This window comes from Rhincodon typus, chromosome 8, assembly GCF_021869965.1.
Source record: "Rhincodon typus isolate 14 chromosome 8, sRhiTyp1.1, whole genome shotgun sequence".
Classification (NCBI taxonomy): domain Eukaryota; kingdom Metazoa; phylum Chordata; class Chondrichthyes; order Orectolobiformes; family Rhincodontidae; genus Rhincodon; species Rhincodon typus.
Genome location: NC_063339.1, coordinates 23,094,494 through 23,110,780, shown reverse-complemented (window position 1 = coordinate 23,110,780; position 16,287 = coordinate 23,094,494). Strand labels below are relative to the sequence as shown.

Genomic DNA, 16,287 nt, shown 5'->3' with positions numbered 1-16,287 from the left:
TGGGTCAGGAAATCAAGGATCCAGTTGCAGAGTGGGGAGCAGAGTCCTAGGTCTCAGAGTTTGGAGATGAGTTTGCATCTTTGCATTCTACGGATTGGATGTAGGGCAAATCAAAATTCATAGGCGTTCCATCCATGTTGCTGATGTGATTTGATGGATACTATTTGTTTTTGCCACTTTCTAATCATGATATATCACAATCCAGTAGTTTTTAGCAGAGGTAGTATCTTAGCAATTTTGGTCTTCTGTTACAACATTGAGCTGTTTTGTCCCATAAAATGTCTAGATCAACTAGCCGTTTGAAATCTTTGTTGGACCTAGGGCTTTATTTGAGCCATATATTTGGATATCGGTATATATTTATAACTTTTAAAAGGCAATATGAATTTCCAATTAATGATTGAAAGGATGGTACTCCAATACTGTGTGGTTCAAGATGTTCACTATAATGAAAAGGCTGAAAGTCGAAGTAATTAAACACTATTATTGTTGACAACTTATACTTCAAAATGCAGAAAGTAATACGTTTCTTGTTTTAAATACAAAAACACTTGATGGTACACATAACACTGTCTTTTAAGTGGACATTCAGTGCCCCCAGAATCAGTCCAAATGATTTTTGAGACTTCTGTTTTTTTTTCCTTTAGCTACCCAGTAACATCTAGCTTGAGAACTATGCTTTGCAGTGAGAATGTTACTGGAGATCTTCCTTCTGGAGCGAGCTAGGTAAATCTTCCAGCTTCATTTTAACTCCTTTGAATTTTTAAAAATTCAAGCTTGAGCTTCTACACACATTCTGGCATGTTGAACCATAAAGCCTTTAGAATTTTAATACTCTCTCTACATCTCTGGCAAAATAATTGTTTCTGATATTCACCGATATTTTAGGAAAGTCTTATAAACTCTGAAATTGTAGCAGACTTGAGTGATTATAGGTTGATGATGATTCTGACAATTTTGAAGACCCATTCTAATGCATGCTCCTCAATATCAGACCAGCAGCTGGTCCCTCTTTCTGATGGGCATTTAGTCTCAGCCATCTTCTACAAAGTGGATTCCTCCTCCTTATATTCTCACTTATAAGTTATAAGTTTTTCACTGAATTCCTTTGCTAGTTATTTGACAAGTTAGTAAATGTTATGACTTTTAGTTTGAAAACAGCTTCATGCTTCAATACTTTTAGTGGAGAAGCCATTTCTGTTTCTCACTCACTATTGCCATATTTAGTTCGCTCTTTTAAAAAAACAAAATACCACCGCTGCTGGAGATCAGAAAAAACACAGAAAAAGCTGGAAAAACTCAGGTGGTCTGGTAGCATTTGTGAAGAGAAAAACAGAACTGACATTGAGTACAATATGATTCTTCTTCAGAAAATTCCTTTACAATACAACCTGCATCATCCACTTGGTCCCACAGAGGAATACAGAAGTACAGACTCTTCTGTCCAACTTGTCCGTGCAGACAGTTTGATACATTGAACATTATACATGCAGTATAATTTGGATAAATGTGAGGCTATTCAATTCGGAAGGAAAAATAAGAAGGCAGATTACTACCTGAATGGCTTTAAATTGGGAGAGGGGAGTGTGCAGCAGGACCTGGGCATCCTTGTGCACCAGTTGCTGAAGGTAAGCATACAGGTGCATTAAGTGGTAAAGAAGTCAAATGGTATGTTGGCCTTCATTGCGAGAGGTTTCGAATCCAGGAACATGGATGTGTTGTTGTAGTTATACAGGGCCTTGGTGAGGCCACACCTAGGATATTGTGTGCAGTTTTGGTGCCCTTGGAAGGTTGCTCTTACTCTCAAGGGTGTGCAGCAAAGGTTTACCAGGCAGATTCTGGGAATGGCAGGTCTGACGTACGAGGAAAGATTGACTAGGTCAGGATTGTTTTCACTGGAGTTCAGCCGAATGAGGAGGGTATCTCATAAAGACCTATAAAATTCAACAGGACTGGACAGGGTGGGTGCAGGGAGGATGTTCCCGATGGTGGGTGTGTCCAGAATCAGCGGTCACAATCTGAGGATTCGGGGTAGACGATTTAGGACGGAGATGAGGAGACATTTCTTCACCCAAAGAGTGGTGAGCCTGTGGAATTCATCACCACAGGAACTTATTGATGCCAAAACATTGAATGTATTCAAGAGGCGACTAGATATAGCACTTGGGGTGAATGGGATCAAAGGTTATGTGGAGAAAGCAGGATTAGGCTATTGAGTTGGACCAGCAGCCATGATCATGAAGAACGGCGGAGCAGGCTCGAAGGGCCGAATGGCCTCCTCCTACTTCAATGTTTCTACGAATTAAACACGGTTTAAAAATGCGGCTCAAGTGTCATCCACATTGTCAAAGGGCAGCAAACGCACCATCTTGCAATGAGTTCAGAGTGAGCCAGACACTACCTTCCTTGTACTTGAACCTCCACCCGGGGAACACGAACCCGGAACTCTGAGGAAGGGTCACCGGACCCGAAACGTTAACTCTGATTTTTTTCTTCACAGATGCTGCCAGACCTGCTGAGCTTTTCCAGCAACTTCTGTTGTTGTTCCAAGGACACTGCCGCTCCCCCCGCCCTCCTGCTATCTGATTGGACCGCCTCCCCCCCCGCCCACAACCCCGCCCACATGCTGTCTGATTGGACCGCTTCCCCTGCAGCACCAATTGGACCGCCTCCGCCCCCTCCCGCTCTCCTGCAGCCTGATTGGACCGCCTCCCCCGCCCCCATCCTCCTTCTGCACTGACTGAACCGCCTCCCACGCTCACGCTCTTCACCGCCGCCTTCTCCCTCACTCTGTTTGGGTCTCCGCCTCCTCCCTCAGCTGCATGCTGCTCCGATTGGGCTACCGCCTTCAACCTCCGCAGTACGCTGCTCTGATTGGGCCGTCGCCTGAAACCACCTGACCCGTGGCTCCGGTGTGGGGGGCGGGGCCACCGCTTATGACATGTCCACGTGTCACTTCCTGCAGCGGGGTAGGCGGGGCTAGGTGACGTCCCACCCCTGAGCAATGTGTCAATCGCGGGCCCCGTGCTGCATCTCAGTGGACGGCAGGAGCTCAGTGCTCACCCTTCCTCTTCCTCCTCCTCCTCCACTGTGGGTGCAATGGATGGTGCAGTAAGTCTGGGGGTTCGTCCTTTCGCTCCCTTCTCCCAACCCCCACCCACCTTCCTGCCACTGTGAGGAGTAAACATAATTCCATAGCATGGGGGGAGGGTGGTTTTGAGAATAGATGCTACAGGATTGATGGGCTGGGATGAAACAGGATGGTTGTTGGCCTGATTTCCCCAATAGATTTTGTAGTTAGATGCCGTTGTCACAACACCAAGCCAGGGAAAACGTAACCAGTTCTGCTGACCAAGATATATGCCCTTTCTATGCTTTCACCCGTCTGCTGTAAAGCAGTGAACTTAAAGATATGCTTGTCTTTAAATTGTGCAGGAGTTTTGCAAAAAGTTATTGTGGTGAGAATTTAAGGTGAGATGTGCTTCGCTAAACCAGAGGGAAAGGTGGTGTTGTTGTGGGCAGATAATATAATTTCTCCAAATGCTGCGGGTGCTGATGGAAATGTCACTCTGTCAGGCAGCAATTGTGGATTGACGGTTAACATTTCAGGTCTACTGATGAAGTCACAGACCTGAAATGTGAACCCTGATGCACACTTTGCTTTGGTGGTCAGGATCAATGATGCATTTTCTTTTTATTCATATTATACAGTTTGTTAATAAAGTTATGCTGTGTTAACAAAGCTATGTTGTGTTGGTTCGGGGTTTACAAATGCTTCATTTGATATCACTTCAAATTCTTGTTCTAGATCAAGACTCCAATAATATCCCAAAATTCTAATATTAGCCATTGTGAATTTTCTATTTCTCACACCTTCTTGCAGTCTTTCACTAGGATTGCCAATGAGATTTGAAACCAAAGTCCAGTAGTTCAGGGTGTTCCAACCCGTGCCCTAAAACTGATGACTTGTAATCTTGTGGATTTTTTGTACATTATAGTATAGGTCTGCTGTGTTCAAATTTATTCATTGGGTGGCAGATGCACTGGTCAGTAAAGAGCAATTTCTGATAAAACTTTCCACTAATCTCCACCACATTGTATGCCTATTCCTTTTGCTTTCATAAGAAAAAGCATACAGAATGTTAAAGATTAGTGGGAAGCCTGAGGAGTGGGAAGCCTTTAAAAAGCAGCAGTGTATAAGTATAAAAGAAATAAAGAAGGGGGAGATGATGAAATATGAGAGTAAGCTATCTAGTATTATAAAACAAGACTGCAAGAATTTTTTATAAGATATCTAAAAGTTAAGAGAGAGGCAAGAGTGGACATGGGATCCTTGGAAAATGAGACTGAATTGGTACTTTGCATTCGTTTTCACAGTGGAAGCATGCTTGAACTTTGACAGAGTTGGGGCCAGTTGTGAGTGTAGTGGCCATCACTAAGGAGAAGGTGCTAGGAAAGGTGAAAGGTCTGAACCAGACCTGGACTTGCTTATTACCTGGGCTTACTCATTACCTGGGCTAGATGAACTACACCCCAAAGTTCTGAAGGAGAAAGTGGAGGAGATTGGGCAGACGTTGGTGGTGATCTCTACACTGAATCACTTGAGTCAGGGAGGGTGTCAGAGGACTGGAAAATGGTTAATGTAACACCGTTGTTTTTAAGAAGGGAGGGAGGCAGTAGATAGGAAACAATAGGCTGGTTAGTCTGACCTCTGTCATTGCTAAGAATTCAGAGTCCATTAATAAGGTTGAGATTGCAGAGTACTTGGAAATACATGGTAAAATAGGGCTGAGGCAGCATGGCTTTCTCAAGGGGAGGCCATGCCTGACAAATCTGTTAGGATTCTTTGACGAAGTCAGACAAGGGAGAGCCAGCGTATGTGATCTATTTGGATTTCCAGAAGGCCTTGACAAGGTGCTGCACAGGAGGCTGCGAAATAAGAGAAGAGGCCATGATGTTAGGGGCAAGGTACTGGGTATTTTTCAGGTTGGCAGCTGGTGACTTCTGGAATTCAGCAGGGGTCTGTGTTGGGATCACAACAATTCATGTTATACATTAATGATCTGGATGAAGGAACTGAAGATATTGTTACTAAATTTGCAGATCATACAAAGATAGGTGGGGTTGAGGAAGCCGGAAGGCTGCAGAAGTACTCGGGCAGGCTAGGAAGGTGGGCAAAGAAATGGCAGACAGAATACACTGTGGGAATGTGTGAGATTATGCACTTTGGTAAGAAGAGTAGGGGCATAGACTGTTTTCTTAACAGGGAAAAGCCTTGGAAACCTGAAGCAGAAAAGGGACTTAGGAGCCCTAGTCCAGGATTCTGTTAACCTTTCAGTTGCAGTTAGGAAGGCAGTTGCAATGATAGCATTAATTTCAAGAGGGCTAGAAAACAAAAGCAGAGATGTAGTGCTGAAGCTATTTGAGGCTCTGCTCAGATTGCATTTGGAATATTGTGAGCAGTTTTGGGCCCCATATCTAAGCAAGCATGTGCTAGCATTGGAGGGGGTCCACAGGAGGTTTACATGAATGGTACTGTGGATGAAGGGATTGTCAAATGACAAGTGTTTGAGAATTCTGGGTCTGTACTCAATAGAGTTTAGAAGGATAAGGGGGGATCTGATTGAAACTTACAGAATACTGAGAGGTCTGAATAGAGTAGACATAGAGATGTTTCCACTAATAGGTGAGACTAGGACCTGAGGGCACAACATCAGAGTGAAGGGACGGCCCTTTAGAACTGAGATGAGGAGGAATCTTTTTAACCAGAGTGTGGTAAATCTGTGAAACTCTTTGCTGCAGAGGGCTGTGGAGGTCAATACAGATAGATCAGTACTTGTTTGGTAAGGGGATCAAGGGTTATGGGGAGGAGGCAGGAGAATGGGGTTAAGAAACATATTGGCCATTATTGAATGGTTTAACATATTCAATGGGCTGAATGGCCTAATTCTGCTCCTATGTCTGTGGTCGACTTATCTCTGATAACCAGCATTTGTGCTGAATAGATGGACTTAAGGAAAAGAAAATCCGCTTTACATTATTTCTAAAGACCATTTCTAAATGGTATGAAAATGCTCATTAATATAGTTTTTTGACTACTTGTTCATGAAGATGGCCTGCCCATTATATTCTATCAACCCCTTATTTTATTATTCTTTAAAGGCATTATCCTGTTTCCTGTGCAGCCTTTAATATTTCTGTGAAATCCTGTCATCTTCAATGGTTAATGTTTTAGTTGCTGTTCCATTCATGCTTGTTTCAAGAGGAAAGTTAGAATCAATCAATTCTGGTGTTTCTACTTGTAAACTATGATTCATGGAATACGAGCTAGGCATTGATTACAAAATATTTGTATGTTGGATCTTCACTCATAGATTTGTCTTTGTGGATTTAAAAAACAAACTTATTTCCTTCTGAGAACTGATTTCCATGCTCTTAAAGTGTTCTTTTCCCTTCTGTTATGTAGTTTGGATCTGTTTGTATAGTCTCTGATAAAAATGATATATTAGCACTTGGAGAAGAACACCCTGAGGATAAAATTTACCAAAAGAAAGTGCAGGTATGATATGGTTCAGTTATAGCTCTGTATATTTATCATGGCATTCACTAATTGTGGCCTGGATTTTATGTTATTGTTGAAGAAAGGTACCCACTATTTGTTTGAATGAAGTCTGTCAACAAAAAAGAAAACAATTAAGATGAGAAGGCCATTTGCCACCTCAAGCCAGTTCTGCCATTTGTTAAGATCATGACTGATCTGCTCATGGCCTCAATCCTGCATTCCTGTCTGTACCCCATACCTTCGACTCCCTTGCTGATCACAAATCTATTTAACTCAGCCTTGAATATATTCAATGACCTGCTCTCCACTCTCTCTGGAAAAGATCATGCTACAGACTAACTTTGAGAGGAAAAAAAAAAGTTATCTTTATTTCCGTCTTAACGAGCTGTAATTGTAAAACTTCTTTCTGCCCTCTGTTATAGGGGAAAGGAAACAGGTTCTTAGCATTCACCCTCTTACATCCACTCAGGATCTCAAAACATTTCAATGAAATCGCTTTTCATTCTTTTAAATTCTAATGGGTATAGGCCTGACCTGCTCAACCTGTTGTCTCAGTAATTTGTCATATGAAAATTCACTGAACTGCTTCTATTGCAATTGTATTCTTTCCTAAGTAAGGAGATTAAACTGTACAAAACATTCCAGATGTGCCCTCATTATAGCCCTGGTAAGATCTCTGTAATGTAGTTTTTTTCTTTGCCGATGGTCCTTTAAAACAGCTGCCTGGTCACAGTGATGTTTTGGCTGGCAGCAGCACTGATATCAGCAGGCAGATAAAGAGCCAATCACACTGGCAAACAACAAAGTTGAAAGCCATCAATATTCTTCATTTCTAATTTAGATTTTAGATTAAGGTAGAAACTAAACTAAAGATGAACATTTATTTAAAACTGATTGAAAAATCATTTTTCTCATTATTGAGAAATTTGATACTCCACAAATATGAAATTAGCTTTTCAGGGCTGATAAGAATAGCACTAATTATTAACTTAGTATGCTCAGTTACACTTAATTTAACAAAATGGAGGACAGTGTCAGAGTGGAAGTTATTGTCACTTCAGTTGATTTTCCATTGATTGCTCTCTGGGGTTACAGAGTACAGTTACTGATAGCAACTTTTGGATTTCAGCATTCTATTGCACATGTGTGCAATCAAGAAGTTCACTTTCAGATGTGTAATGAGGATGACATCTTAACAATTTTTACTCTTACCATCATTACCAATGGAAAATCTAGGCCAATTTGTGTCTGCAACATTACATTAACCTGTTTGGGCAGCTGTTATTAAGAATTCTAATTCTCTGTGCAAAAATGCCTATGTCACCTGTAGTATAAAACTATGATGATAGTCAGAATGGTATCTGCATATGTTAGTGGTGTGGGGTAAGTATTAATGATATTGCCATTTTTCAAAACGTAAACTTTACATATTAAATTGTGCTTAATTTCTTAATTCTGTCCTATAAACCGTTCTGGAAATCTATTTCATAGAATCCCAACTGTATGGAAACAGACCATTCGGCCCAACATGTCCACACCGCTCCTCTGAAGAGCATCCCATCCAGACCCATTCCCCTATCCCTGCATTACCCATGTCTAACCCACCTAACCTAAACATCCTTGGGCATTTACCATGGCCAATCCACCTAAACTGCACATCTTTGGACTGTGGGAGGAAACCCACGCAGATACGGGGAGAATGTGCAAACTCCACACAGACAGTCGCCTGAGGGTGGGATCGAACCCAGGTCCCTGGCGCTGTGAGGCAGCAGTGCCAACCACTGAGCCACCCTGCTGCTCAAACATCATGTGCCTGTAGCTTGTTTGATAGCATCTTGTTTGGACCCATATGGCGTAAATGTGACATTATAGGAGTCATTGTACACTTAAATATAAATTAGCTAACAGGTTTTTCATGATGTCCAGAGGTTTACCTCTGCCAAGCTGCTGGGCCAACAGTCCATAGAGTCATACAGCATGGAAGCAGGCCCTTTGATCCAACCAGTCCATGCTGAACATAATCCCAAACTAAACTAGTCCCACCTCCCTGCTCCCGGCCCATATCCCTCCAAACCTTTCCCATTCATGTACTTATCCAAATGTGTTTTAAATGTTGCAATAGTACCGGCATCCACCACTACTTCCTCAAAGTTCATTTCACATGCGAACCATCCTCTGTGTAAAAAATTTGCCTGTTAAGTGTCCTTTAAATCTCTCTCCTCTCACCTTAAAAATGAGCACCCTACTCTTGAAATCCCCCATTCTAGAGAAAAGACCATTCTTGGGAAACTACCATTAACTCTTATCTATACCTTTCATTATTTTATAAACTTCTATAAGGTTGCCTTTCAACCTCCTACTCTCCAGTTTAAAAAAAAGTTCCAGCCTATCCAGCCTTTCTTTATAGCTCAAACCTTCCAGGCAACATCCTGGTAAATCTCTTCTGAGCCATCTCCAGCGTGATAGTATCCTTCCTACAACTGGGCGACCAGAACTGGACACAGTACTCTAGAAGAGGCCTCACCAATGTCCTGTACAACCCAAAAATGATTTTCCCAGCTCCTACACTCGAAGGACTGAGCAATGAAGGCAAGCTTGCCAAACTCCTTTTTAACCACCGTCTATATGTGACGCAAACTTAAAAGAACTATCTACCTGCACCCCTAGGTCCCTCTGTTTTTTAACGCTACCCAAAATCCTACCATTAATTGTATAAGTCCTACCCTTGTTTGTTGTACCAAAATGCAATACCTTGCATTTATTCAAATCGAATTCCATCTGCCATTTTTCAGTCCATTGACCTATTTGATCAAGATCCCTCTGTAATCTTAAAGAAACCTTCTTCATTGTCTGTATTGCCACCAATTTTGGTGTCATCTGCAAACTTACTAACCATGCCTTCCATATTCTCATCCAAATCATTTATATAAAAATGACAAACAACACAGGATCCAGAACCAATCCCTGTGCATAGGCCTCCAGCCCAAAAAGCAACCCTTAACCCTCTGTCTCCTGCCGATAAGGCAATTATGTATTCAGCTGGCAAGCTCATCCTGAACCCCATGTGACCTAACTTTACTAAGTAGTCTACCATGCAGAACCTTGTCAAGGGCTTTACTAAAATCCAAATAAGCATGTCTACTGCTCTGCCGTCATCAATCTTTTTGGTAACTTCCTCAAAAAAATCAAACTTGTGAGATACAATTTTCCTCGCACAAAACCATGCTGACTATCCCTAATCAATTTTTGCCTCACTAAATGTTCTTAAATTTTATGATCGCCTCCAACAATTCTCCTACAACTGACGACAGACTCAGAGGTGTATAGCTCCCCGGTTTCTCCGTAAAACCTTTCTTAAACAAAGGTACAACATTGGCCAACCTCCAGTCAGCAGGCAATTCACCCATCTGCAAGGGGTCTCATAATTTCCCAGAATTGTGATACATTATATTAGGTCCCGGAGATTTATCCACCTTTATATTCTCTAAAGACTTCTGAACCTCCTTCTTCTGTAATGTGAACTGTTTTTAAAACATCAAAGTTTATTTCTCTGCATTCTCTAGACTCGATTTCTTTCTTCACAGTAAAAACTGACGTGAAATATTAATTTAATATCTCTTGCATCTCCTGGGGTTCAACACAAAGCCGACCTCCTTGATCTTTTATGAGGCCCTACCCACTCTCTAGTTACCCTCTTGCTCAATTTATTTGTAGAATCTCTTTGGATTATCCTCAACCTTATCTGCCAATGCTATCTCATATCCCCTGTTTATATTGATTAAGAAATAAATCAGGAATGCAAAGTGTGTAGGGGCATTCTTAAGAGATTTAATTGAATGAAGTTGTCTATATCTAAAATAAGACTTTTTTTTCTTGACTAGAAAGTCAATATCTTTATTCATCCATTGTTCCTTAATCTCACCAGCCTTACCCTTCACTCTTACAGAAACAAAATCATCACACTGTTGAACCCCTCCCACTTGACAGACATCCTTCTAGCTGTGAACAGTCTACTCCAATTAACTTTTGAAAATTCTTGTCTCATACCATTAAAATTTGCCTTCTCCAATTAAAAACTTTAACTTTTATGGAAGGCTTATCCTTTTCCATAATCAATTTGAAACTAACAGAATTATGATCGCTAGACCCAAAGTGTTCCCCCACTTTTACTTCAGTCATCTGTCCTGGCTTATTGCCCAAAAGAAGGTTTACGTTTGCTCCTTCTCTAGTAGAAGCATCCACATATTGATAAAGCAAATTTTCTTGAACATACTTGAAAATTCTTCACCATCCAAACCTTTAACACTCTGGTAGCCCCAGCCAATGTTTGGAAAATTAAAATCCCCCATTTTTACAACCTTACATATATCTGAGATCTCCCTACATATTTGTTTCTCAATTTCCCTCTTACTATTGGGAGGCCTATAGTACAATCCCATCAAAGTGATCTTTCCTTTCTTATTTGCCATTTCTACCGCTAAATTTTCACTGGACGATTTTTCAGAATATCTTCTTGTTACCGCAGTAACGTATTTCTTAATCAAAAATGCACCCCCACCCCCTTCACACACACATTCTTGCCTCCTCTTCTATCCTTCCTACAGCATCTAAAATCTGGAACATTGAGCTGCCAATCTTGTCCATCTCTCAGCCAAGTTTTTGTAATAGCTATGACGTCCCAATCCCATGTTCTTAAATATGTCCTGAGTTCATCAGCCTTACCTGCAACACCCCTTGCAGTGAAATAACTAATTAGTTCCTCCGAGTTACTACATACTCTGACTCTCTGTCTGTTGCTAATTGACTTGCTGTCCTCATGTTCAGAACCTTCCCCATCAATCCTTCTGTTTACACTACTACTTAGAATTCTTCCATTTCCCCTCTCTATCAGTATAAAGTCTCTCATAATGGAATGAGCAAATCTCCCTGCTAAGATATTGGTCCCTTTCCAGTTTAGGTCTTTTCTAACTTTTCTATCCCAAAGACATTTCAATATGCTCCAAAGCTTTTCTGTTTGGGCAGCTGTCAGCAATTATAGATTAGATACCACTGACATTTTTTTAAAAACAAACCTAACAATGCCCTACACATTGCAATTAAAATGGACACATGAATTCATTGTTTTAATTACCCAACAACATGCAAAAACAGATTATGATATGACCTACATCCTAGTTGGGCATTGAGAAACTAATCCAGGAACGAATTATTAGTTTAAGAAATTCATGAGCTACAGATTATGCCCAAAGTCACTTCACACATTCTTTACAATCAGACTGATTTCAGAAGCTGGATAGATTATACAGTGCACACAATGAGAGAGATGTATGCAGTCAATCGGAACTGCAGTGCATTTTTAAAAAGGAAAAAAAAAGACTTGTATCATTGACTTTTTGGTTCATGTAGATACCCAGCCAAAAATGTCCACTCTTGGAATTCTTGCTGGACTAATATAAAAACCATACGTGCTTCACATAGAGTCAAACCCGCTCCTTTAACGTATTATGATATCTACAGTCAGCCTGTGCCCCTAGTCACATATGCTTAAGAAAGTTGAGGAATAGAAGGCCGTGATTCTAAACACACAGTAAGTATAGTAGCCTCTATGAAGAAAGAAAAGATTTAACTTTCTGGATGTGGTCAGAACTGAAACATTGTACATATGGCTACCTTGTAAACTTGCAAGGTGCTCAGGTATAATAACTGCCAATTATTTACCACTTAAAACATTGGTTATCTTCCTTTATAGATGCTGCCGAAACAATTGCAGTTTTAATTTTTTCCCTTCTTTTTATGTATTGGATTGTTGCATTTTGTTTTCTTAAACGTTTCAGTACTGAATACTGGTTCTTATAAATCACTTGTATGAGTGAGGCCTGGCTCCCCAAACCTCCTGAATGTCTGTCGTTACTTGTGTTAACATGTCTGGGTAAATAACCAGTAAATCTTGTTCAGTAATTATTTTTCCATCATACCCCATTTTCCACTTTGAAAATGATCGTATATTAAATGTGACCTTATCAAAAAGTGAACAATTTTATCATTTTTCCCAAATGATATCTAACTTTAGCAAAGAAAATAATTGTAGCTAATAATCTAATGTTTTATAAATGATCCTCGAGTGCAGTTTTTATTGATCTCTCAGCATTTTTAAGATTGCCATTGATTGTTGCCTGAGCCTTTAAGATTATTTATGTAATAGCCTTTTTCTCCTCATCTCCTGGAAGGGTATTGTTGGAACTTCATTTTGAAACACCCCACTTTAATCAAATTAAGTTTGAGAAGCTACAAACCAAACACATTGTAAAATCAGGACATGTTGGAAAATTATATGCTGGGTTAACAAGCTTATTACCAGTGTGATCAAACCAACAAACCTTTGTGTAGCATATGTACAGGCCTTTAGCAACTCTCTAGCTCCAACTGGTTTACAAATTTCATAAGCATAATAGCTTGAGTTATGAGGAGCCAAACATTGAACAAAGCTTCAACAAAATGTATTTACGGTCATACTGATAATTCAACAGCAAATCTTCACCCTGATTTTGTTTTTTGTGAGATTCCAATGTGAAATTTCCAAATAGTTTTGCTTTTCTCAGTTCATTTTTGGCTAAAAAAAAAAATTGCTGATATAACTATTTGTTTTTTTTTCATACACATGCCAAGGCACTCTGCAACAAAATTCCTCAAGGACTACTTTCCATTATGCTAGTTTGAATGGGTAAAGGTTTTCAGCAAACTTCATGTGACTTAAATGTTGAAAAAACTGAATTGGAAATTACTTGTCAACTTATGTGAGATTTTGTTTTTAAGGATATTGGTCGAAAATATGCCTACTTCAGAAAAACACTTGGCGATGGCAACTGCTTTTATCGAGCAGTAAGCTTTGCTTACTTGGAGTCGCTACTTGGAAGTAAAAAGGGAATACAAAAGTAAGTTTATTTTACAGTCATTGCTTATAATATTGTATTATGTTAAGGATAGTTTGAGTGAAAAGTGTTATGGATGCAAGGTAACGATGAAAAATAGTTCCGATTTGTGTTTTTACAAGTAGAATATGTTAGTCATTGATTCTTCTTGGGTATGGACATAACTGCGAAATATAAACAGGCATTCATGTGCACAAGTTATTTCCAATGAGTGCCCCTCCCCTTGTAGACACTGAATCTTAATTTATACAATTAACACATGAGTGTATATGAATGCGAATATCCCGCAGGCAGGAAATGGCTGTGCAGATTCCTTTATATTCTCACTACCTACATAATCTCTTCCAGCCCCATAAATCTCATGTCTGTTCTCAGCTAGTTTTGGCCACGTGCATCTCATATTTTAATTGTTTCTTGGTACTTTAGTAGATACGCTTTCAGCTCCCAGTGTCATTGGCTCTGGGATCCTACTCTACACTTGTTTGCATCTGCTTCACTTTTGTTCTCTTAGGCACTTATTAAAACTCACTTCTTTGAACAAGCGAGACAACAAGGTGCAGAGCTGGATGAACACAGCAGGCCAAGCAGCATCATAGGAGCAGAAAGGCTGACGTTTCGGGCCGAGACCCTTCATCAGAAATGGGGAGGGGAGGGGGTTCTGAAATAAATAGGGAGAGAGGGGGAGGCGGATAGAAGATGGATAGAGGAGAGGATAGGTGGAGAGGAGACAGACAGGTTGGAGAGGCGGGGTTGGAGCCAGTAAAGATGAGTGTAGGTGGGGAGTTAGGGAGGGGATAGTTCAGTCCAGGGAGGATGGACAGGTCAAGGGGGCGGGATGAGGTTAGTAGGTAGGAAATGGGGGAGCGGCTTGAGGTGGGAGGAGGAGATAGGTGGGAGGAAGAACAGGTTAGGGAGGCGGGGACGAGCTGGACTGGTTTTGGAATGCGGTAGGGGGAGGGGAGATTTTGAAGCTTGTGAAATCCACATTGATACCATTGGGCTGCAGGGTTCCCAAGCGGAATATGAGTTGCTGTTCCTGCAACCTTTGGGTAGCATCGTTGTGGCACTGCAGGAGGCCCAGGATGGACATGTCGTCTGAGGAATGGGAGGGGGAGTTGAAATGGTTCGCGACTGGGAGGTGCAGTTGTTTATTGCGAACTGAGCGTAGGTGTACTGCAAAGCGGTCCCCGAGCCTCCGCTTCGTTTCCCCGATGTAGAGGAGGCCACAACAGGAACAGCGGATGCAGTGTACCACATTGGCAGATGTGCAGGTGAACATCTGCTTGATGTGGAAAGTCTTCTTAGGGCCTGGGATGGGGGTGAAGGAGGAGGTATGGGGGCAGGTGTAGCACTTCCTGCGGTTGCAGGGAAAAGTGCTGGGTGTGGTGGGGCTGGAGGGGAGTGTGGAGCGGACAAGGGAGTCACGGAGAGAGTGGTCCCTCCGGAAAGCAGATAAGGGTGGGGAGGGAAAGATGTCTTTGGTGGGGTCGGATTGCAGATGGCAGAAGTGTCAGAGGATGATGCGTTGGATCCGGAGGCTGGTGGGGTGGTGCGTGAGGACGAGGGCGATTCTTTTTTGGTTCTTATTGCGGGGACGGGGTGTGAGGGATGAGTTGCGGGAAATGTGGGAGACACGGTTGAGGGCGTTCGACCCCTCTCACCCACTCCAACCTCTCCCCCGCAGAACGTGCAGCCCTCTGCTCCAATCCCAACCTCACCATAAAACCCGTGGACAAGGGAGGCGGAGTTGTAGTATGGCGCACTGATCTCTACATCGCCGAGGCCAGATGGCAACTCTCCGACACCTCCTCCTACCGCCCCCTTGATCATGACCCCACCCCCGAGCACCAAACCATCCACAACCTCATCACCTCAGGTGACCTCCCACCCACGGCCTCCAACCTCATCGTTCCCCAACCCCGCACCGCCTGCTTCTATCTCCTTCCCAAAATCCACAAACCTGAATGCCCTGGTCGACCCATTGTCTCCACCTGCTCCTGCCCCACCGAACTTATCTCCAACTATCTGGACTCCATTTTCTCCCCCTTGGTCCAGGAACTCCCCACCTATGTCCGTGACACCACCCACGCCCTCCACCTCCTCCAGAACTTCCAATTCCCCGGTCCCCAACACCTCATCTTTAACATGGACGTCCAGTCCCTCTACATCTGCATTCCCCATACAGATGGCCTAAAGGCCCTCCGCTTCTTCCTGTCCCGCAGGCCCGACCAGTCCCCCTCTACTGACACCCTCATCTGCTTAGCCGAACTCGTCCTCACCCTCAACAATTTCTCTTTTAATTCCTCCCACTTCCTACAGACAAAGGGGTTGGCCACGGGTACCCGCATGGGCCCAAGCTACGCCTGCCTCTTTGTAGGTTACGTGGAACAATCCCTCTTCCGTACCTACACTGGCCCTAAACCACACCTCTTCCTCCGTTACATTGATGACTGTATCGGTGCCGCCTCGTGCTCCCACGAGGAGCTCGAACAGTTCATCCACTTCACCAACACCTTCCACCCCAACCTTAAGTTTACCTGGACCATCTCCAATACCTCCCTCTCCTTCCTGGACCTCTGTCTCCATCTCGGGCAACCACCTAGAAATCGATATCCATTTCAAGACCACCGACTCCCACAGCTACCTAGAATACACCTCCTCCCACCCACCTTCCTGCAAAAATGCCATCCCCTATTCCCAATTCCTTCGCCTCTGCCACATCTGCTCCCAGGATGAGGCATTCCACTCCTGTACATCTCAGTTGTCCTCGTTTTTCAAGGACCGCAACTCCCCCCC

General features: G+C 42.4%; 1 protein-coding gene across 4 annotated transcripts in view; it reads left to right on the top strand.

Moving 5' to 3' along the window:
- The first annotated feature begins 3,013 nt into the window (after positions 1–3,013).
- LOC109937111 (ubiquitin thioesterase OTUB2-like) overlaps positions 3,014–16,287 on the top strand; it is an 18,531-nt gene continuing 5,257 nt past the window's right edge. The window contains exons 1-3 of one of the 4 annotated variants that reach the window (XM_048599923.1): positions 3,014–3,111; positions 6,467–6,559; positions 13,376–13,494. In XM_048599923.1, coding sequence (XP_048455880.1) covers positions 3,100–3,111; positions 6,467–6,559; positions 13,376–13,494 — 224 coding nt within the window. In that variant the 5' untranslated portion in view covers positions 3,014–3,099. Of the gene's footprint in view, positions 3,124–5,732; positions 6,064–6,466; positions 6,560–13,375; positions 13,495–16,287 lie in introns of those variants that run through there. The other 3 variants (XM_048599922.1, XM_048599924.1, XM_048599925.1) reach the window with 3 other exon arrangements.